The sequence below is a fragment of the Peromyscus californicus genome, unplaced genomic scaffold, assembly GCF_007827085.1.
Source record: "Peromyscus californicus insignis strain IS unplaced genomic scaffold, ASM782708v3 Scaffold_6__1_contigs__length_162567912, whole genome shotgun sequence".
In the NCBI taxonomy this organism is placed as follows: Eukaryota; Metazoa; Chordata; class Mammalia; order Rodentia; family Cricetidae; genus Peromyscus; species Peromyscus californicus.
In genome coordinates, this window is record NW_026294584.1 from 61,794,415 (window position 1) to 61,816,895 (window position 22,481).

The 22,481-nt window shown below is 43.7% G+C and overlaps 3 protein-coding genes across 6 annotated transcripts in view; 2 read left to right on the top strand and 1 right to left on the bottom strand.

Moving 5' to 3' along the window:
- Nucleotides 1-18,906, top strand: part of Galntl5 (polypeptide N-acetylgalactosaminyltransferase like 5) — a 44,447-nt gene extending 25,541 nt beyond the window's left edge. The window contains exons 6-8 of the mRNA XM_052719497.1: nucleotides 2,511-2,628; nucleotides 9,720-9,869; nucleotides 17,885-18,906. Coding sequence (XP_052575457.1) covers nucleotides 2,511-2,628; nucleotides 9,720-9,869; nucleotides 17,885-18,061 — 445 coding nt within the window. The 3' untranslated portion in view covers nucleotides 18,062-18,906. The remainder of the gene's footprint in view (nucleotides 1-2,510; nucleotides 2,629-9,719; nucleotides 9,870-17,884) is intronic.
- Nucleotides 1-20,487, bottom strand: part of Prkag2 (protein kinase AMP-activated non-catalytic subunit gamma 2) — a 393,524-nt gene extending 373,037 nt beyond the window's left edge. The window contains exons 1-2 of the mRNA XM_052719488.1: nucleotides 20,374-20,487; nucleotides 6,466-6,724 (exon numbers count right to left, since the gene is read on the bottom strand). Coding sequence (XP_052575448.1) covers nucleotides 6,466-6,486 — 21 coding nt within the window. The 5' untranslated portion in view covers nucleotides 6,487-6,724; nucleotides 20,374-20,487. The remainder of the gene's footprint in view (nucleotides 1-6,465; nucleotides 6,725-20,373) is intronic.
- Nucleotides 20,488-20,610: 123 nt separating this feature from the next.
- Galnt11 (polypeptide N-acetylgalactosaminyltransferase 11) overlaps nucleotides 20,611-22,481 on the top strand; it is a 31,759-nt gene continuing 29,888 nt past the window's right edge. For 2 of the 4 annotated variants that reach the window (XM_052719478.1, XM_052719482.1), the window contains exon 1: nucleotides 20,616-20,747. The gene's annotated coding sequence lies outside the window, so the exon portion shown is untranslated. Of the gene's footprint in view, nucleotides 20,748-22,156; nucleotides 22,361-22,481 lie in introns of all 4 variants that reach the window. The other 2 variants (XM_052719480.1, XM_052719481.1) reach the window with 2 other exon arrangements.

The window sequence follows — 22,481 nt, forward strand, 5'->3', positions numbered from 1 at the left end:
TCCCAAAAGGGAAGGTCCTGATGTTTTACTCTTTTCCCATTATACTGTACCATTCTGATTTCTCTGTATTTATTACCTGAACTCTTGCCCTTAATGGCCTCAGGCTCTGGAACTGAACTGTAGGCATTTCATCCTTGGGATCAGGTGTGTCTAGTAAATCTCTAACTTTTCCTGTTCTTGGTGTAATTAGGAGAGCATAACGGAATTTCTAGTTCCACAGTGGCAGGGATTTTTTTCCAAATAATTATTTTGTTTAGAGAGGCTACCATTGTAAACATTTTTATCCTTTACCAAAGCCCACACAAAATTTCCCAAAGGGAAAATCAATAAAAATAAAAGTAAAGCTGGGTGGTGGTGGCGCACGCCTTTAAGCCCAGCACTTGGGAGGTAGAGGTAGGCGAATCTTTGTGAATTCAAGACCAGCCTGGTCTACAGAGCTAATTCCAGGGGCAGCTAGGGCTGTTAGACAGAGAAACCCTGTCTCGAGAAAAAAAGAAAGGAAGAAAGAAAGAAAGAAAGAAAGAAAGAAAGAAAGAAAGAAAGAAAGAAAAAGAAAGAAAGAAAGAAGAAAGAAGAAAGAAAGGAGAAAGAAAGAAAATAAAAAGGTGCAGGAGAAGGGGTCTGCCATGTTGAAATGCTGGAACTCTGTGAAGCAGCAAAGGTTACCATGCGGTCCACGCCAGGTACATCCTTGTTAAAAACTCCAAAGCCTCAGTCATGGAGTGGCACAGCTTTTCTGCACCATGAAGTTTAGAGGGATGCGAAGTCTTCCTCAGGTCCAAGTGTGACTATTGACAGCGTGTGCAAAAAATGTCCACCACAGCCCCCGCTCCATGCTTAAGGCCTGAAGACTGTTCCCCCATAGAAACTGTTCCAGCTGAGTGAGATCAGCTAAACCTGCCTCCTTTCCAGCTGTGTATGATAACCCTGCCTCACTGTCTAACTGTATACAGTAAACACACTGAGCTTCCAGAGTGCTGTTGCTACTCCATCAGAGCTACCAAAGACCACCCAATCCCAGCTTTTCTGTGTCAATGCATCTGTGTGTCTGTCCTTTCTGCATTCTCTTGTCAGCTCTAGTCAGGGTTCTAGGACTCGGGCCATGCAAAGATGCAGAACCGTTCTTTTATATTGCTTTGTCACAGTATTTTATCACAAGTGACTAATATGAGTAACCCTATCTCTGACCACATAGAAAAGTCAAAACAAATTTGATGGGAGTGTGAGACCCCAAATTAGAATGCCACTTGTTGAGGACATGCTTTATGACATTCAACTACTCAAAGATCTGGTGACTAAGACTCTGAAAAGTACAGGCCAGCCGGGCGGTGGTGGCGCACGCCTTTAATCCCAGCACTCGGGAGGCAGAGCCAGGCGAATCTCTGTGAGTTCGAGGCCAGCTTGGTCTTCAAAGCGAGTTCCAGGAAAGGCGCAAAGCTACACAGAGAAACCCTGTCTCAAAAAAAAAAAACAAAAAACAAAAAACAAAAAACAAAAAAAAACAAAAAAAAAAAAGTACAGGCCATAAAAGTAAAAATGGAGGATGAGATTGCATCAAACTAAAAGCTCCTGCAGAGCAAAAGAAACAGTCAACAAAGCAGAGAGAGGACTCACAGAATTCGAGAAAATGTTTGCAAATATATATCTGACAAGGGGTTAATATCCAGAACACATAAGAGACTCAACAAACAACAAGAAAAAAGTTCAATTAAAAAAGAGTCAGAAGACATGAATACACATTTTTCAGGAGAAAATACAAACGGCCAGTGGTACACGCAAATGTCTCAGCACCCCTCCTCATTAAAGGATGCAAATCCAAGCCCCGTTAGGTGCCTTCTCGCTCCACTAAGACAGCCACGTCTGTCTTCTATGGCCAAGAATGTAAATAGATGCTAGAAAATAGTATCACGGTTCTTCAAAAATTTCAAGTAGAGTAACTCCCTATGGCCCAGCAATCCCACCACTGACAGACAATGTGCCTAAAGGAAATGAAGTCAGTATGTTGAAGAGACCCGTGCACTCTCATCTGTACTCTGGCACTAACAACATCCATGTATCAATCTAGTACAGCTGAATGGATAATGGAAATGTAGTGCATGCACACAGGGGAATCATGGTCAGCCAATGAAAGATGAAATCCCATCACTTGTAAACAACATGGATGAATCTAAAGGCCATTATGCTAACTGAAATGAACCAGTCACAGACAGATAGAGGCCATAGCATCTCACACAAGCGAAATTCAAAAAGAGTGGATCTCCGAGAAGTGCAGAGTGGAATGGTGGTGGCCACAAGACGCACAAGGGCCAGAAGAGAGCACCAGACCCCCGGGAGCCTGTTACAGGGGGTTGGGAGCGGCCTGGCCTGGGTGCTGAGAACGAAACAGGTCCTCGGCAAGAGCAGTGAGCACTCTTAATCACTGAGCCAACAGTAGCATTTCATATGTTTTTAGAGAAATTGGAGACCACTGTCTCTCTGGAATTTATTTAATATTTTTTACTCCTTTCTAGGTCACCTGCAATGGCAGGACAAATTTTTGCGATAGACAGACATTATTTTAATGAACTTGGACAGTATGACAAGGACATGGATCTTTGGGGAGGAGAAAATGTGGAACTTTCACTAAGAGTAAGTGGGACTTCCATTTGTTTTGCCCTGTTCCCCATGTAGTTACGTGTGTTTGGAGGGAGACCTGAGGCTTGACTCTGTGGTGGTGAGTGGGACCAGTTTGGTGCGTACTGGGCTGGTGCTCTTCTCTACTCTGAGCACCAGTGCAATCTGACTTTTCATCTGGTCACATTATTTCCTCCATGAGCATGCAGGACTGTTCTGGTGACACATGCAAGGGCATGCAACAGATGATGGGGCTCCCTGGAAACCCCGATGGGCCATGAAAGCCCCTGACCTTATGCTTTGTTGTTTTCAAAGCATGCTGCGGTAAACTAACAAGACAGTTAAATCTCTGCGGGCTCTCTAACTGTCCTCATAGTTCTATCCCCTCCCTTTTTCGTTTGGAATTTTATATCCCTCCCTCCTTCCCTTCTTTCTTTCTTCCTGGTAGCTGGCCATTTTAGTCATTGTATGCATGAAGAGGTATCAATCTCAGATATCATTCCTTAGGTGTCGTCCACCTTATTTTTTGAGAAAGTCTCTCACTAGCCTAGAACTTGCTGGTTAGGCTGGTGGGCCAGCAAGTCCAAGGAATCCTCTCATCTCTACCTCCTCAGTGTGGAGATTACAAGTGTGCATCACCACACCCAACTGCTTCTTTTTACAGTGGGTTCTGGGGATCGAATCTGATCCTCATGGTTACGTGGCAAGTGCTTCATTGCCTGAGTCCTCTTGCCGGCCCTGTCTTATGCTTTATCCATTTTTGTCCTTTTCAGCACAGACTTCCTTCACAGGCTTATTGTGTATACGCAGGTGTCTCAGCAATGCTTCTCCTGCAAGCTCCTACTTGGAACCATCTCACACATTCATTAATTTCATCCCCCACCCATTCATGCGCTCCCTTCTGACCTGGGTAGTGTTTTATAATACCCAGGCCTCTGGCTCTTTTTATTACATTTGGTTGGCAATCCCTTGTTTTATTACATTGCTCTCTAGGAATACTGCCCAATAAATTTTATTTGTTTTTTATTTTTATTTTTTTTTGAGACAGGGTTTCTCTGTGTAACTTGGGAGCCTGTCCTGGATCTCGCTCTGTAGACCAGGATGGCCTCGAACTCACAGAGATCCACCTGCCTCTGCCTCCCGAGTGCTGGGGTTAAAGGCGTGCACCACCACTGCCCGGCTCTGCCCAATAAATTTTCCTCTCTTAGGACTTAACTATAAGCACATTCTGTATCTCAGAATAGAACCACTTTTTGTGAAGGTATGTGTATTTGAAAGCAAGTGTAGGGGCCATTGAAATGATTCTGTGGGCAAAAGTGCCTGCTGTTAGCTGCCAAGTCTGAGGATCTGAGCTCAATCAACTTCCAAAAATTGTCCTCTGACCTCTACATGTGAGCTGGGCCATTCACCATACGTGAGTGCATTCTCTCTCTCTCTCTCTCTCTCTCTCTCTCTCTCTCTCTCTCTCTCTCTCTCTCTCTCTCCTCTCTCTCTCAATAAAATTTAAAATATAATGAAAGGCTAATGTGTCCCATTTCTGGTCCTACAGTCCTCACAGACAGTAAAGGACAGCTAACTTCCTGCCCAATATTTCCAATGATTCTATTCCCAATGGCTGCTTTGAATCTCTGAAGTACGCTTGGGTCTCTCTTTGTATAAACAAGCATGTGAATTAGTAACTAGTTTAAGTACTCTCTTGACACTAGCCATTGAAAACAAAATAACCATTTTAAACTGGGCATGTGCCACCATGCCTTTAATCTAAGCACTCGGGAGGCAGAGGCCTGCAGATCTCTGTGAGCTCAAGGTTAGTCTGTTCTACAGAGCAAGTTTCAGGAGAGCAAGGGCTACACAGAGAAACCCTGTCTTGAAAACTTAAACAAAAAACTCTAAAAGGTTATACCTACAAATGGTTCCTGTGGCTGACACATACCCATCTGAGTCTACAGCTGAAGTCTGCAGTCAGCTGGAGACTATCTCTTGAGGGATCTACTGAAGTTCAATTCAATTCCGCCAACACTGAAGGAGTTCAACCTCCGAGTCAAGCTGTGCTGCAGGCCAAGCACTCAGAGGCCAGTCCTCCCTCCTTTTTCATTCGTGCGGCCATGTTTCCTGAGGACCTGAGGACCAATTAGTTACTTTTCCCACGCTAGGACAAAATACTTGAGGAAAGCAACTTAAGGAAGGGTTTATTTGGGCTCCTGGTTTGAGAACAGGGTCCACCCGGTGGGAAGGACTTGCAGGGCTGGTCACATTGTAGCCATGCTCAGAAGGCAGAGAGAGAGGGGAAAGCTGTTGCTCAGCACACTTCCTTTTTTCTATGCTGTCCAGGGCCCCTGTCCATGGAATGGTGCTGCCCACTGTTAGCCAGGGTCTTCCTACCTCAATGAAGCCAGTCTAGAAACTTCCCCGACAGGCATGTTGTTTGTCTCCTGACTGATTACAGATCCTGCCAAGTTCACACCAAATTAACCATCAAAGGACACAGGACAGTGCTACAATGCAGCAGTACACAGTGTAAAAGTAGCTTCTGATGTCATGGCCTTCCATCTCATCAGGGAACCAGTTATTTAATTTTACTTTTGATTAGACACAGTGGAGAAGCACAGATTACTCTGTGGTTATATAGAAGGGGAACTGAGCCATCTTTTTTTTTGAGGTGTCATCCACAACATTCCTGAAGTAGTAGCACTTGAGATGTAAAGGATTAATATGTGTGGTTTGTTGAACAGATTCCTATGCCTAAGTCCCACTGCTGAAAAATTTTCCAGACATTAATTTACTTAACCTCTACAGGCCTGTAGGGTGGGTACTGCCCTTATCTCTTACTTTTAATGAGAAAACAAAGACACAGAAAACTTACTTTCCAAGTTGACAAAAACAGTAAGTACTATGCTCCAAACCCATTTTTTCCTGCCTCTTAGAAAGCCTCCCTTTCCAGTCCTGGGGCCCTGCAAGCACATCTCCACTGTCTCTCAGTCAGTTCTAGCAGACATGTGTGAGAGAAGCCACCAACGCCCTGAGTTTGCTTTGGTTGCTGAGTTCAGTGGCTGCCATGGATCATGGAGAGGAATAGTACACTGGATAGCCATGCAGCTATGCTTCACACCTAGCCTTTGAATGGTTCCCATAACCAGCTTCAGATTTTTGTGGCTTAACAATCCTGGTTGGCATCCAACAGGCCTTGACCACCTAAAGTCTTAGCTTGCCTATTTTCCAGTACCTGTTCTCCATCCTGGCATCTCACCATACTGCCAATGTGTGCTACTCCAAAAACTGAGACCTTGACTTCTGCTTTTAAGGATGACCACGTAGGGAATCCTATTTCCCAGCCTTACCCCAAGACTGAACCTCTTTTTTTTGTTGTTGTTGTTTTGTTTTGTTTTGTTTTTCTCTGTGTAGCTCTGGCTGTCCTGGATCTCACTCTGTAGACCAGGCTGGCTTTGAACTTGGAGATATATCTGCCTCTACTTTCCGAGTACTGAGATTAAAGGTATGTGTCACCATGGCCCAGCTTAAGACTGCACCTCTTTAGATATAGATGCCAGCTTAAATCCTGCTCAAGATCACTAAGCCCATTGGATGCTCTGATATGGAAACAAACCATGTATCTACTAGAGTTCTCATACAGTGACATAATGGAGCCTCAGCAGATTTCTAACACCCTCCTCCATGGCCCATCTATCCACTGAGTTAATGGCTTACTCTTCTTGGGTCATCTGCTCAGAATTTTAATTACTAAGGATATTAGGGATTAGTCAGCTATTACCTCAGTATCTGTCAGTTATTACCACCGTTATGCTGTGTAACGAAGTACCTCAAAGATGAATGGTGTAAAATAGTAACACTTACCTTTCTCTTGCTCCTGTCCATGGTAGCTGGGATGACTCAACAGAGGCTGACTGGGTTGGGCTTTAGTTTCTGGTTTTAGTTGAGGTCTGGCATTATTTCCACGAGTAGCTGCCATATGGAACATGTTCTTCTCACACTGAATGGCAGGAAGATAAAGGTCGAGCCAAAAGACATGGCATATTCCACCTTCTGTAGTCATGTGGGCTGACATTCCACCTTCTGCAGTCATGATGTGGGCTGACATTCTCTTGGCCAAAGCCTGTGAGAAACAAGTCCAGAATCAGTGTGTCCTCAGACCCAAGATGAGGGAAGGGGAATGAGCAAATGTTTACTGACCAGAATTTGAATCTATCACTCTGGGTTTGTGGAATGAACAACCAAGTCAATGTAAAATGGATGTAAATGAAACCCATGTTAGGAGAGCAGTGCTGCACTGTATATCAGTTAATTGTTGTCAGTAAATTTTAACTTATGTGGAAAAAAAATGCCTCAAAACGCAGTAGCTTAAAACCACAAGCAATTATTATTCCTCTTAATTTTTGGTGTTACTACAGTAGAGCTGGTCTTGGCTAGAATGTCTGATTTCTACAGATGTTGCTGCATCTGTGTTCACTTGGAGCCCATCCAGAATGTCTTCTGCCACATGACTGGCTCAGTACCACCTCGGGCAATGAGAACCATTTGGCCATTTGTCAAGCAGGCTGGCCCAGGCTCACTGATACTGAAGAGGTCACAATGTTCACAAATGTTACAAGAGGGGTCAAGATCTAGGAAGCTGCAAGCACTTTTCAAGCATCATGCATTCTGGGCAAGCACTCTCCCACCTGATTTCATCCCTAGTTCTGCTTCTTGTTTACTCTAGATTTGTTCTTAAAGGAGACACATCCATCTGGATATATCCTCTCCTGTATTCATTGTAGGGATGGCCACAACTATTCCTCTTATCTCCTACTTTATAATCCTGTCAGTAGTGGGGTATGTTCATTAGGGATAAAGGGAATCTGTGACCAGCCTAGTGATGTGGCTCAGTTGGTAGAGTGTTTGCCTAACATGCACAAAGTCCTGGGTTCAACCCCAACCCTACATAAAACCCGGCATGGTGGAACATGCCTGGTAATCCCTGTATCTCTGGCAGGAGGATCAGAAGTTCAAGGACATCTTTGACTAAATATGAAATTCAAGGCCAGCCTGGGCTACACAAAACTCTGACTTAGGGAAAATAGATGGGGTGTGGGCAGAAATTCACAGAATGTCTATTTCTACCTCCAGAGTGCTAGAATTACAGTTGTGGACAACCAAGGCCAGTGTATGTAGTTCTGGGGGTTGAACCCAGGACTTTGGGCATGCCAGACAAATACTATACCAATAGATCCATATTCCCAGCCCCACACAGCATGTTTCAGTGAAAATCTTAACTTCCCATTACTGTTTTATAATGATTAAGTGAATTTGCTCAAAAAATATCTGCAAATCAGAATTTATGGTCTTGATGAGTTAGAACTGAGGATCATCAAATCTGAGTGTGCAGTTGAATCACATAAAAAGCACAAGGTTGGGCCCAAACCACAGTTTCTGCAGCAGTAGGTGTCAGGGACCCATGGGTTCTCATTTTTATCAAGTCTCGGGGCAATGCTGGTGTTACTGGGGTCCAGGAAACAGAATGGCTGCAGCAAATACACCCTATGGGGGCTGTGAGGTAGCTCAGTGGATGAAGGAAGGCATTTACCACTAACCCTGAGATCCACACAGGAGCAAGTCCTGCAGCTCCTCTGACCGCCACATACACACTACGGCATGTGCACCACCCCCCAAATAAACAGATGCAAATTTGAAGATTAATTTGTGTGAGTGTGTACATGAGGTGAGGTATGCATTGCCACAGAATATGTATGGAGGTCAGAGAACAACCTACAAGGGTCAGTTCCCTCCCTGCTCTATGGGGTCCTAGGATCAAACTCAGGTAGTCAGGCTTGGTGGCAGGCACCCCTCCTCACTAAGCCATCTTGCCAGCCCCTCTGTGGTATCTTTTACAGTGATGAAATGGAAACTCCTAAAATTTCCAAACAAGATTTTTGGTTTTTGATGTGTGTGTATACATAAGTGTGCAGGCACATGTCTATGCATTCGGAGGCCAGGAGGATGTCAGGGGCACTCCTCTGTCATGCTTCACCTTTATTCCCTTGAGACAGGTCTTTCTCTGAACCTGAAGTTCACTATTTTTCTGCTAGGCTGGCATCCACTAAACCCCAGTGAGCCTCCTGTCTTTGTCTCCCAACTCTTCCAGCACTGGGGTTACAGGTATGTGCCGTCATGTCCAGCTTTTTGTATGGATACCAGGAGTCCAACTCAGGTCCTTGATCTTGTGGGAAGTGCTTTTAACCCATTGAGCCATGTTTCTAGCCCAAGGCCCTTAAGACAGTTTTTCATAATTTACATGAAGACAGTAAGTAAAAAAAATGTGTATTTTTGCATGTCCACACACATACTTGAATTTTATTGACTGGCCCCAAGTGTTAGGGTGTACATTTTCCTATATTTGATAATTCTCAATGACCATATCTTGCTTTCATGCAGTGAAGTTATTACAATATATGTTGTGCAGCATTTTATGTATAAACTACAAATAACTGAACCCAGCCAGAACCTGTCTTTCTCTTGGTATTGCTTACACCTGGCAATAAGCAGCGGGAAAGAAAGAGAATTATTTGCGACTCAGAACTCAAGTTCTCAGGCTAGATTTCCTAAATTTGAACCTCAGCTCAGCCACTCAATTGTTCCACATCACTGGGCAAACTTCTTAATCAAACTGTATGTTAATTTTTTATCTGTAAATGGAGGGGGTGGTCATAGCACCTATACTATAGGACTCTGATGAGTTTATGGAATTTATTACATAAAATAAACGGAATACATATTAGAGCCTGGGACTAGTAGTATAGCTCAGCTGGAAGAACGCCTGCCTCGTATGAACAAAGCCCTGGACTGAACCCCAACATGGTATAAACCAAGTGTGGTGGTGCACCACTGTAATCCCAGCACTAGGGAGGTAGAGGCAGGAGGACCAGAAACTCAGTGTCATTCCTAAAGAGTGGGTTTGAGGCCAACCTGGGCTACACATCTCAATAAGCAGCCAAACCTAAAATTCAAACCTAAAACAATACATTAGCTATTTATACATGTATTTGTGTGTATGTTTATGTGTTCATAAGCAGCTGCCAGTTACTAGTAAAGTAATTAGTTACGGTCTTGTCTAGATTTGGATGTGTGGAGGCCAACTCTTTATAATTCCTTGCTCTCGGGTTGGACATGTCACCAAGACACATAGTTCCAATGACCCTGCATTCAAGAAAGCCTTGTCACGGAACTTACTGCGAGTGGTTCACACCTGGCTGGATGGATACAAGGTGAGTGGTGCCTCTGGCTGGGGAGAGCAGGTTCTGGGATGTTCTCAAGACTCTGCCACCTTTCCAGATCCAAACTGCAGTCTTCCCTGGTTTTTGTAAGTTAATGGAGCCCCTTCAATGTCTCCCCGATTCATCACCAGTCTGGCTCTCACTGGTTGACCCTAAGCAGCCGTGCTTGCAATGTATTGTTTTAGGTTTGAATTTTAGGAAAAGTCAAGTTTCTCAGAAGTAAGTCAACCTGCAGTCTTTCCCCACGGCTAGATCTGCTTATCCACTGAGGAATTACTCTTCCCTCCCTGCTGCAGCAGCATCAGGAGCTGACTGATGTCCTCAGGGTTTCCTACTAAGCTATTGTCAGTTTCCTGGGAGATGTGGCTGGTGCAGGTCGTGTGCACACATGAGAACTCCTTTTCTATTAACAAGCAAACGTTTCTATGGGAAAGCTTTGCCCCTTGCTTTATGTATGTCCCCAAGGGTTACACCCTGTTCTCCAAGAGCACATCTCTGTCCAGATACCATGCATAAAGAAATAAGGACAGGCCTCCTTCAGACAAATGCACAGTGTATCTCTGACAGTGTCCTTCACCTTGGCTCTGTCCAAGTTTGCTTTTCTGTGCTGTGATACAACACTGGCCAAGAGCAATCTGGAAGAGTTATTTCCCTTATACTTCCACATCACAGACCGTTATCCAGAGATGTCAAGGCACGAACTCAAGCAGAGCCCACAAAGGAGAACTGCTTACTGGCTTGCTCTCCATGGCTTCTTCAACATGATTTCTTATACAGCTCAGGACCACCTGCCCAGGGATGGCACCACCCTCAGTAGGCTGGACCTTCCTATAACAGTACTCAGGAAAATGCCCGACATGTCAATCTGATGGAGGCAATTGCTGTTTGGAGTCTCTCTTCCCAGGTGACTCCAGTTTGTGTCAAGGTGAGAAAAAAATAATCAGCAGGTTTTTTTTTAATTCAAGCTTTTTAATTATTGTAAAAATGAGATTTTTTTAAAAAAATAATCAGGGAACTGCCAGGGAATTCCTGCTGAGGCAGAAGGATTACAAGTTCAAGCCAGCCAAGGCAACTTAAGTCAGATCCTGTCTCAAAAACAGAGCAGAATGATGGGGCTAAAGAGGTGGCTGAGAGGTTAAGATCATATACTGCTCTAGTAGACCTGAGTTCAGTTCTCAGTACCCATATCCAGGTAGCTCACAGCCATTGTTAAGTCCAGCTCCAGGGGATAGGACCTTACTTCTGCTCTCTGCAGGCACTTGAACTCAGGTATACATGCCTCCAGAGAGACACATACACATAATTAAAATAAATGTCCTGGTACACACCTTTAATCTAGCACTTGAGGACAGAGGCAGATCTCTGTGAGTTCAAGGCCAGTCAGAGCTACATAATGAGAACCCTGTCTTAGAAAAATAAAAGAAAATAAAATTTTAAAACCAAGGAAAAGGGGCTGGAGAGATGGCTCAGAGGTTAAGAGCACTGACTGCTCTTCCAGAGGTCCTGAGTTCAATTCCCAGCAACCACATGGTGGCTCACAACCATCTGTAATGAGATCTGGTGCCCTCTTCTGGCCTGCAGTCATACATGCTGTATACATAATAAATAAATAAATCTAAAAAAAAAAACAAGGAAAAAATAATGGATACATGTGATATATTTAGTAGCTACAGTTCTATACAGCATTGTAAACCCATATGTTATAGATACACATGCAGCCACCACCACTGGTACATCTATAAAGTATAATAGAGAATAAAGAAAGAATATTGTATTCTCTTCCTATTAAAGTAAAAGTGAGCAAAACTTGAGCAAAACATCCACATACTTTGAGATTAGAACTTGGGAGGCAGAGGAAGATGGATCTCTAGGAGTTCCAGGTCAGCCTGGTCTACATAGAGAGTCCTAGGCCTGCTAGGGCTATACAGTGAGACTCTTTCTCAAAAAAAGACATAGAGGCTAGAGAGATGGCTCAGTGGTTGTATTCATCAGGGTTCTCTAGAGGAACTGAACTGATAGTGTGTATGTATGTATATATAATCACACACACACACACACACACACACACACACACACACACACACACACACACATATATATATGGAATTTATTAGAGTAGCTTATAGGCTGTGGTCCAGCTAGTCCAACAATGGCTGTCTATCAATCCAAGAATCCAGTAGTTGTTCACTCTATGAGGCCGGATGTCTCACCAGTCTTCAATATATGCTGGAATTCTGAAAAAATAGGCTATAATGCCAGTGAAGGAATGGACTTGCCAGAAAGAGCAAGTTTCAAATTTCCTTCTTCAGGCGCAGCCCAGATTAAAGGTGGATCTTCCCACTTCAGAAGATCTGAATCAAAGTTGCATCTTCTTATTCAAAAGATCTGGATTAAAAGTGGGTCTTCCTACTTCCAACAATTTAGTTAAGAAAAAAAATCCCTCACAGGTGAACCCAGCTACTTGGGTTTTAGTTAATTCCAGATGTAGTCAAGCTGACAACCAAGAATAACCACCACAGTGGTTAAGAGGACTTGTTGCTCTTGCAGAGGACTTGGGTTCAAGCACCCACATGGTGGCCTGTCTCTGCAGGCATCAGGCACATATGTGGTGCACAGACATAAACGTAGGAAAAACATCCATATACATAAAGTAAATTTAAAAATGAAATCAGTGCAAGAAATTAATAAAAGGACATAATTAAGAGAGCTCTGGGGTGCCAGTCATGTCCACTGATTAGACAGGGTTACTAGAGTTGATCTGTTGATAATTCAGCAAGTTAAACATTTACATTTTATGTTCTTTTGCATTTTTATTATATCGATGTTAGTGAATATTATTAGTTTCTTTGAGTCCAGGTATTGCTGTGTATCCTGGCTTGCCTAGCACCCACAATGGAGCATAGGCTGGTCTTGAACTCACAACAATTCTTCAGACTCAGTCTCCTAAGTGCTGAGATTACAAGCATGTGCCAACATGTGCAGATTTTAAAAAGTTAAAGGTATGAAACATGCTTACTTTAAAAATGCATATGATCTTCAGGAGTACAAAGTTAACATTATAGGGGTCAGCAGACAATTAAGAGATGGCTGTGTTCTTATAGAAAACCAGAGTTCTATTCCCATTACCCAGATGGAGTAGGATAAAACTGCTTGTAACTCCAGCTCCAGGGGGATTCAAAACTCTTTTCTGGCCTTCACAGGCACCTGAATACATGGGATATGATCACAGAGACACATGTACACATACAAAAATAAAAATTAAGGGGCTGGAGAGATGGCTCAGTAGTTGAGTGCATGCTGCTCTCTCAAAGGACCTGGTTCAGTTCTAAGTACCCACGAGGTGACTTACACTCTAACTCCAGCTCCAGGGGAATCAGTATCCTCTTCTAGCCTCTGAGGGCACCTCTAGCCTCCTACAAGCACATAGTACACATATATACATTCAGTCCACACACATAAAATAAATAAATCATTAAAAAATAAAATAAATTAATAAAACAAATAGTCTATAGTTCCATCTCAAAGTGATCATTGAATTGCTTGTTGTGGTTGCTGGTTAACACATATGCATACTAAAAGATCTTTCTTTTCTGTATTATTTTTTAGACAGGATTTCTCTATGTAGTACAGTTTGGCCTTGAACTTGTGGTCCTGCTATCTCAATCTCCCTAGTACTGGGAACATAGACTTGTGCCACAAGGCCCAAGTTCATTCACGGGACTATACCACACCATGTTTTATCCTTAAATCTTTGCATTTATTGCTATATTTTAAAAACATATTTATACATTAGCACTCAAAATCAAAACATGTCAAGTATCTTTCTTCTTTCTTTCTTTCTTTCTTTCTTTCTTTCTTTCTTTCTTTCTTTCTTTATTTATTTATTTGTTTTTTTTCGAGACAGAGTTTCTTTGTGTAGCTTTGGAGCCTGTCCTGGAACTCACTCTGTAGCCCAGGCTGGCCTTGAACTCACAGAGATCTTCCTGCCTCTGCCTCCTGAGTGCTGGGATTAAAGGCCTGTGCCACCACCTGGCAATATCTTTCTTCTTTAAAAATATTTATTTTTACTTTATGAGTATGGGTGTTGTGCCTGCATGTATGTGTGTATACCATTTATGTTCCTGGTGGACAGAAGAGGGCTATAGATCACCTGGAACTAGAGTCATAGATGGTTGTGAACCCCCATGTGAGTGATGGGAATTGAATCTGCATCCTCTATAGGAGGAGCAAGTGTTCAGCTATCTCTGCAATCCCAAATATCTTTCTTCTGAAGAGTCCCTTTGAATGGGAGAATGGGCCTACCAGAACTGATTCACTGATAAACAGTCATTGGTGATGAACATTCTGATTATCTTGAGGGTTGGTTTCTATTTCCTTATTTATTTATTTATTATGGGGAAATGGGCCTATTTCCTTCTTTCTTTCTTTCTTTCTTTCCTTCCTTCCTTCCTTCCTTCCTTCCTTCCTTCCTTCCTTCCTTTCTTTCTTTATTGTGTGGGAATGGGCCTACCAGAACTGATAAACAGTCATTGTTGATGAACGCTCTGATGCTCTGATTATCTTGAGGGTTGGTTTCTATTTCCTCATTCATTCATTTATTTATTACGTACTTAACACTGAAATGAACATCTTCACACATATCTCTGTGTATATTTGTACAACTATATGCCTGGAATAAATATCAAGACATGAAGTTTCTGGGGGTGAGCTAACCCTTTTTTTTTTTTTTTTTCCTGTTTGGATTTTTTGAGACAGGGTTTCTCTGTGTAGCTTTGGAGCCTGTCTTGGAACTCACTCTGTAGCCCAGGCTGGCCTTGAACTCACAGAGATCCACCTGCCTCTGCCTCCCGGGTGCTGGGATTAAAGGTGTGCGCCACCACCACCCGGCTGAGCTAACCCATTATTAAATGCTGATAGGCAACATCTAAATTTCCCTCACTGTCTATGTAGTGATCTACATTGTCATTGCAGGTATATAAAAAGGTCTCCATACGTTAGATACAATTAAGCTGTGTATTTCTCCTAATCTAACACATTAAAATGATAGCTTTAAATTATATATTTCTGCCGGGCGGTGGTGGCGCACACCTTTAATCCCAGCACTCGGGAGGCAGAGGCAGGCGGATCTCTGTGAGTTCGAGGCCAGCCTGGTCTCCAAAGCGAGTTCCAGGAAAGGCACAAAGCTACACAGAGAAACCCAGTCTCGAAAAACTAAAAAAAAAAAAAAAAAATTATAGATCTTTTAAATTTATTAATTTATTGTATGTGTGAGCATACCTGCATGTGTGCCATGGTATACATGTGGAGGTCTAAAGATAACTTATGAGTCAATTCTCTTCTTCCAATGTATGGGTCCTGGGGGATTGAACTGAGGTCATCAAGCTGGGTGACAAGTACCTTTATCTGGTGAGCCATTTCACTGGCCCCAAATTATACTTTTTATGAGAGATCTTGAATTCATTTTTGCAGTGTTGATGTTCCCCCATACCTGTGAATTCTAGTCATGGATCTAAGCAGTTGAATTGAACACTATAATTACTGAGTGACTAAGTTTCATAAAGAACATACTGGCAAAATGTTAATTTAAAAACACATGTGAACTAAGTATAATAGTGCACACACATAATGCCAGTATATGGGAGGCTGAGGCAGGAAAATGATGAGTTTGAGGTTAGTTTTGGATGCAGGCTGAGATCATATCTGAAAAGTTACATCTAAAATCAACAGACTGTATGAAACTACATGTTGGAAAGTTTGGTGAGTATTGTGGTACAATACAAGGCTTTGCAATAGGGAAATGTTTCCCAAAGTAACTCAGGCCTTTATTCCTCCAAGCTGATGGCATCCTCTCCTGTCTTTAACAATCTACCCAGGAAGCAGGTGGCAAAAGCTTGTATACTCAAGAATCCTCAAGAAAAATCCAACATAGCATGTACATAACATACTCATTTGGATAAGCAAACCCCCTCTTCCATTTAACACGGTTGCTATCCTATGTGGCAGCACTGGAAATACAGATGAAAATACAAGGGTTCTGAATTCAGAGAGCCCTGGTCTATGTAGAATGCCTTTCTTTTTCTTTTTTTTTTTTTTTGTTGTTGTTTTCAAGACAGGGTTTCTCTGTGTAACAGCTCTGGCTGTCCTGGAACTCACTCTGTAGCCCAGGCTGGCCTCAAACTCACAGAGACCTGCCTGCCTCTGCCTCCGAGCGCTGGGATCAAAGGTGTGAGCCACCACTGCCTGGCCTGTAGAATGCCTCTTTACCATGGGAACAAGGAGTCTGGCACTCATCCTTACACTTATTTCAGAATACATTAAACAAACAAAACACCAGAGGCTGGGGTGGAACTCAGCTGGCAGAGCACATACCTAGCATCTATGAAGCCATGGGTTCCATCCCAGCATGTCGTAAGCTGGGTATGGTGGTACACACCTATAACCCTAGCATTCTGGAGGTAGAGACGGGTTAGAAGTTCAAGGATAGCCTCTGCTGTATAATGGGTTCAAGGATACATGAGACCCTGTCTTGAAAAAAGAGACAAAATAAAAACTAAACAGCTGTGGTGCAAGAAAGGACCAAGGCAGACCTAACACTACACACTGGTCTGCTTTCTGATGCTTGGCTTGCATAGTAAGTAAGTGCTCATTCTTCACATCACCCTCATGAAGAAACCTGCTCCCAGTCATGGGTAATGGACAGCAAAGCTAGGAGAGTCCTTTTGATTTTGTTACGCCTGTTCTGGAGGTGTGAGAGTATTGATGGAAACCAGGAAATAGGGAGTTTAGTCTTTGAGTGAGTATAGGAGAAAGAAACCACTGGGATGGGAAGGTGTGACTTTGGGTCTTCTAAGCGTCAGGACCCAGTTTTCCTGGATCCCATTGTGTTAGTCATCACGGTGTCATGGTGGATACCATGGTAATGTACTGGTATCAAAGCTGAAGTCGAATGTTTTCATTCCCTGCACAGAGGTGTTATGTGACACTATTCCTGAGGAGATATAAACATCTACTCACCCAAGACAGGGAACCAATGACAGATAAAAGTATGGATATCACAAAAGTCCAATTTGGTGGACAAATGAGTTTTATTGGGGTTACTTATAGGAATATGGGTGAGAGGTTACTTACAGGAGCAGAAATGACTCAAAGATAACTCAAGGACCAAAAAGCTCACGCCCTGGGCCTGGAGAAATGACTCAGTAGTTAAGAGCCCTTGCTGTTCCTCCAGAGGTCCTGACTTCATTTTCCAGCACCCACATCAGGCAGCTCACAACTGCCTGTAACTATAGCACCAGGAGACATGACACCTTCGTCTGGCCTCTACAGGTAGTGTATAAACCCTCATTCTGATGTACACATATAAAGTCTATCCCATCGTGGATGACAGCTTGTGAAAGCTAAGAACCTGGAGCGTGCTGAATAACCTCCAGGCAGCTCAAACTGTTGAGGAGTGCCTTTGCCAGGGAGTCCAGAGCCTCTTCCAGGCAGCTCAGCAGTTTGCTGCTCTCTGCTTCTTCTAGGAAGCTTGGTTGACCTCTGTTTCTTTCAGGCTTCTCAGGTGGTCTGAACCTCTCTGGGAAGCTCAGTTTGCCTGAGAGTCTCAGCAATCTTTACTGTATATATATGTGTATATACACATATCGCACACACACATACATAATACATATACATAATATACATCTATCCTTGAGGATGGAGAGGCCTAGTGTATCTGGTCATTTTCAGGGACTTCCTGAAGCCACTGAATTGTTTACTTCCCCTTAGAACACCCTGTTGTTCCACATCCTTTTAAAAACTTGTCTTAAAATACTACTTCCCCGTTAACATCCTGTGTTTTACCAAGCTTTCCTAGAAGATGGAAGGTTTTAATCTCACAGACAACTGCTACACACAAGAGGGTATTTTTAGTTCCAATGATAAAAACATGTCCTGATGTTTGCTATCATGACCTGATTACCAAAGATTTTTTTTTTTTGGTTTAATAAAAGGACTCTGTTTTCATTTAGGATAATTTTTTTCTTCAAAGACCTCATTTAAAATACGTATCCTGTGGAAACATTAGCGAGCGTGTTGAATTAAGGAAACGACTAGGTTGCAAGTCATTCCAGTGGTATTTGGATAATATCTTTCCAGAGTTGGAGCCAATTGTACACAACGATGAAGAAAAAAAATCATTTATTTAATAAAGGGTGAAAAAGTCCCCTAATTCTTCAACATATTGGCACCAGAGGACAAATTTGGGACACCATGGCATTATGTGAAATGCAATGATAAATACAATCAACATGGCCAACCTCTCAGGAGTGCCTTTCTCCACCTGTAGTGACAAGTCTTCCTTTGTTGCTCATCTGCCACTGAAGTTCTGGGGATAAGGACCTTGACATTAGAAATGTGAGCTCTCTCACGGCTCAGCTGCCGGTATACGATTGACCCAGATAAAGTATATTGGTTGTGATTATTTGACCAATTCACTTGGCAGGGATGGTCCGCAGGAGCCTGCTCTGCTCCTGCTCTGCTCCTGCTCGAGCCTTCACTGGTCTGATGGGCTGACACGATTGCCTTTGGAAAGTGTTCACAAAGAGCCATGACTGGTGTCTACAGTGGCGGAGTCAGGTCAAGCTCCGTTCTTGCAGCCAGTGTACGAGTCTGGGGCTGCCTCCTGGCTTGGTTGGGTTCCTAAGAGTCTGATGTCCAAGTCACCTCGGCTGAAGTTCTCCATATGTTCCTGATGGCCTTTCCGTCCTGGGCCACTCCTTTTCTGCTGCTTTGTATTTTCATGTCTGCGCCCTCTGTCCTCTGTTCTGTGAGTCACAGCTTTCAGGATGCTTCTTGAATTATGCCTTGTTGTTAAGCTCTAAGCAACTCTCAATTGTGTAGCTAGGGCTGGGACAGAACAGCTGGCTCCCTACCTGCCATGCCCAGAGACTCCTTAATGCCTAAAGTACTTCGTTGGGGTTTGAGGGATGCTGTAAGGCTCACCCTGTTGAGGGTGAGTTTAAGAAGGTCAAGGAGGAGTAATCCACAAAATCTACAAAGAAAACGAGGGAAGAAACACACTAAAAGGACAAAAAAGGCGGAGATGCCTGCCAGGATTACCAAGATTACCAAATGTAGCCTATGCAAACCTAACCTATCTCAGTTTCCTCATCACCGCCCTGAAGTTTCTGAGGGGTTTCTAGCAGGATTGAGCATCCAGAATGTTGATTCACTGCTGTCCCATATAAGCTTCACCCACTTAGGGATACTAGGTGAAATGGTTAATCTTCATTATTACTTTAACAGGATTTGGAGTCACCTAGGAGATACACCTCCTCTGGGAATGTCTTTGAGATTGTTTCCTGAGAGGTTTAGCAGAGTAGGGAAAACCCACAAGGAATGTGGTGGCCATAACACATAGAGCAGGGACTGGATTAAACAAAAAAGAAAAAAGAAGAGGCACACCAGCCCCTCTCTGCCTTCTAAGAATGCAATGTTTCAAGCTGCCTTATACTTCTGCTGTCATGGCTTACCCACCACAATGGAGGCTGTACCCTCAGATTGTGTGCCAAAATAAGCCCTGAAGTTGCTTTTGTTAGGTACATTGTCACACAAACAAGAAAAGTAGCACACATTGTGACGGTGCACAAATGCACTCAGTACTGCTGCCCTTGCAAGAGAGAGCCATCCCTAAAATAACCACTAGTTCCAGTTAGATGAATCGCTGTGTGGATAGGAACGGAAACTACGAAAGATACCCTTTTTGGCATTGGACAGCAACTGTTTGAGGGCAATGACCATGGAGGGACATAGGTAAGGGACATTAGGACTTCAGTCTTGTAGACAGACCTAGGTAGCATAACATAGCAACCCAAACCCTGACAATACTAGTAGATATTTGACAGGACCATGTATGGGTTAATTTTGTGCCACTGTGAGCACAACTTAAAGGGAAAAGATTTGTTTCATGGTTGCTGAGGGTTCATTGCCGGGTTGCCTGGCCACTGCACGTGGACAGATCAGGATGACAGTATGTGAGATAAGTTACTTTGTGATGGACAGGAAGCTCAAAGGAGACTTGGACCACTGGATCGGGTAAGATCCTCAAAGGGGCATCCCCGCCCCATCCTCCTTCCTCCTGACTCCTAAAGTTTCCAGAACCTTTGGAGAATGCACCACCAAGGGCACCAAGCTCTACACATAAGACTGGGGGTGGGGGGTGGGGGGGAACACTTCAAGTCACCGCAGCCAGTTAACGAAGAAGGAATGTATCCTGGGTTAATGCTAGCTAGAACGAGCCACTGATTCAGGTTCGGGTGATGCTGCTTTCCTAGTAATAAAGCACACAGAATTTCCTCCCTACATGTGTCGGTTCCTGTACCAGACATCACGAGACAGGGGTTTAAAAAAATATTAAGGTCTTGACCGAATAGCATTTATTTCAGAGGTAATAGGATTAAAGATTTAGATATCCGTCAATGTAATGCAGTATACTGGACCAAAGACCAAAAACCCTTACCATTCTGTTAGAGCTGCTAAACTCTCTCTAGCCGGGTTGTGCCTTCCTCACACTCTTCCTGTGAACACGCCGGTCGTCCCCTCCTCCTCATCTACACTTCTCTCCGGAGTGACGGAGAACCTCACTGAGAGGAAAGCGCTGGTCGGGGGACTAGCCGGGGCGGCGTGACGCCAGGCCGCGGGCTGTGACGTCATCCTCGGGGGCCGGGGCGTGCGCGCCGTGACGCGGGGCCGTGGAGCCGGGCTCCGCAGGGCTGCGTGTCCTGGGCCGTGTCGCGCGCCGCGGCTCGTGCGGCTCGGCCCGGGCTGTGGCGGGAGAGAAGATGCCACAGCCCGCGCCCCGGAGCGCCGCCATCCCGGGCTGCGGGTGTCGCGGTGAGTAGCGGGCCCGAGGCGCCTGGCCCCGCGCGGCCTCCGTCGGCGCCTGAGCGTGGGCTGCGGCCTGAAAGCGCTGCGGCTGCTGTAGCAGGCTCGGTGGCCTGTGCGGCCCCAGCTGCTTCCGGTTTCAGCTGCACGGATGGGCGCCGCGCGGGGCCGAGTTCTCGGCGGCCGTAACTTCCAGGCGGTGTTGTGATTTACCCGGAAAACGCCGATTTTTATCACTATTGCTGTTAGTCGGTCTTTGCGGGTCAGGATTTAGACCGCGTCCACACGTGAGGCTGGAAGACAGACAGGATGCTTGTTTGCTTGTTTCTTCTTTATATTTTTTTCAATATGCTTGTTAAAGAAATTGTCTCGTATAGTTTCCATACACCCCAAACTAATGCGTTTTGGATAAATATGAAAAACAGTAAGCCCCGCCCCTTACTGTTAGATCTCTCCCTTTGATGGATATTAGGGTGCTCATGATGGACTAGTTTCACTTCCCATCGAAGATTTGGTCTAGTCCTTTTACTTGATGAGAGCCGTCATGGTCGGGTTGGTTGCTTTTTTGGTTGCTTATCTTCAGACAAAAAAGTGAGACTCTGGGGATGCTTTTCAGTCTCTGCACCCCCACCAAAATAGAGTTACTTCTACATAACGGGAGTAGTTCTGATTTCAAAAACAAAAACAAAAAACAAAGACACAAAAACTTATTTTTTTTTTAAATTTGAAATACCGCTTTAAGAAAAAAAATAGGAAATAACCCTTTCTTACTCTCTCTGTGTGTGCCACAGAGCTCTGCAAGTGAAATGTCAGCAAACAGTAGGACATATTTTTCATTTTGGACAATGGCCCTGCAACTTTATTTGAATTTCTAACATTTCTGTGCTGTTTCTTGCACGGAATTTTTTTTTTTTGTCACAGTTTCATATTACTACTTTTCTTGCAAATTACACATAACACGAAGATTATCATTTTAATTGTAGTAGTGTAATTGAACGGCATCAAGTCCATTCACAATGCTGTGTTACAGTCAGCGTCATGTATTTCCAAAACATTTAATCACTCAAGGCAGACACTGTACCTATCGGGCAAGGACTCTGCCCCTCTTGTCTCTGTGAATTTACCTGGTTTAGATACTTCATTGTTAAGTGGAATTCTTCTGTCTTTCCTTTCATCTTTACGTGCATCTGTTTGAGTCTCTGTGATGGCTATTCTTGGTTGTCAACTTGACTACATCTGGAATTAACTAAAACCTAAAATGTTTGGGCACACCTGTGAGGGACTTTTGCTTAATTAAATCATTTGAAGTGGGGAGACCAACTTCTAATCTGGATCTTTGAGGAAGGAAGACACACCTTTAGTTCAGATATTTTAGGGTGGGAAGATCCACCTTTAATCTGGGCCATACCTTCTGCTAGCATCCTAGATAAAGGACATGGAAGGAGGAAGCCTTTCTATTCCTGCTTGCTCTTGGCCCTCACTAGCAAGTCCATTCCTTCATTGGCATTAGAGCCTGCTTCTTCGGGATTCTGGAATATACTGAAGACCACCTGAGACATCCAGCCTCATGGACTGAACAACTGGCATAGACAGTCATTGTTGGACTAGCTGGACCACAGCCTGTAAGCCATTCTAATAAATCCCCTTCATTCATATAGATAGATAGATAGATAGATAGATAGATAGATAGATAGATAGATAGCGCACCATTCTAATAAATCCCCTTCATTCATATATATATGA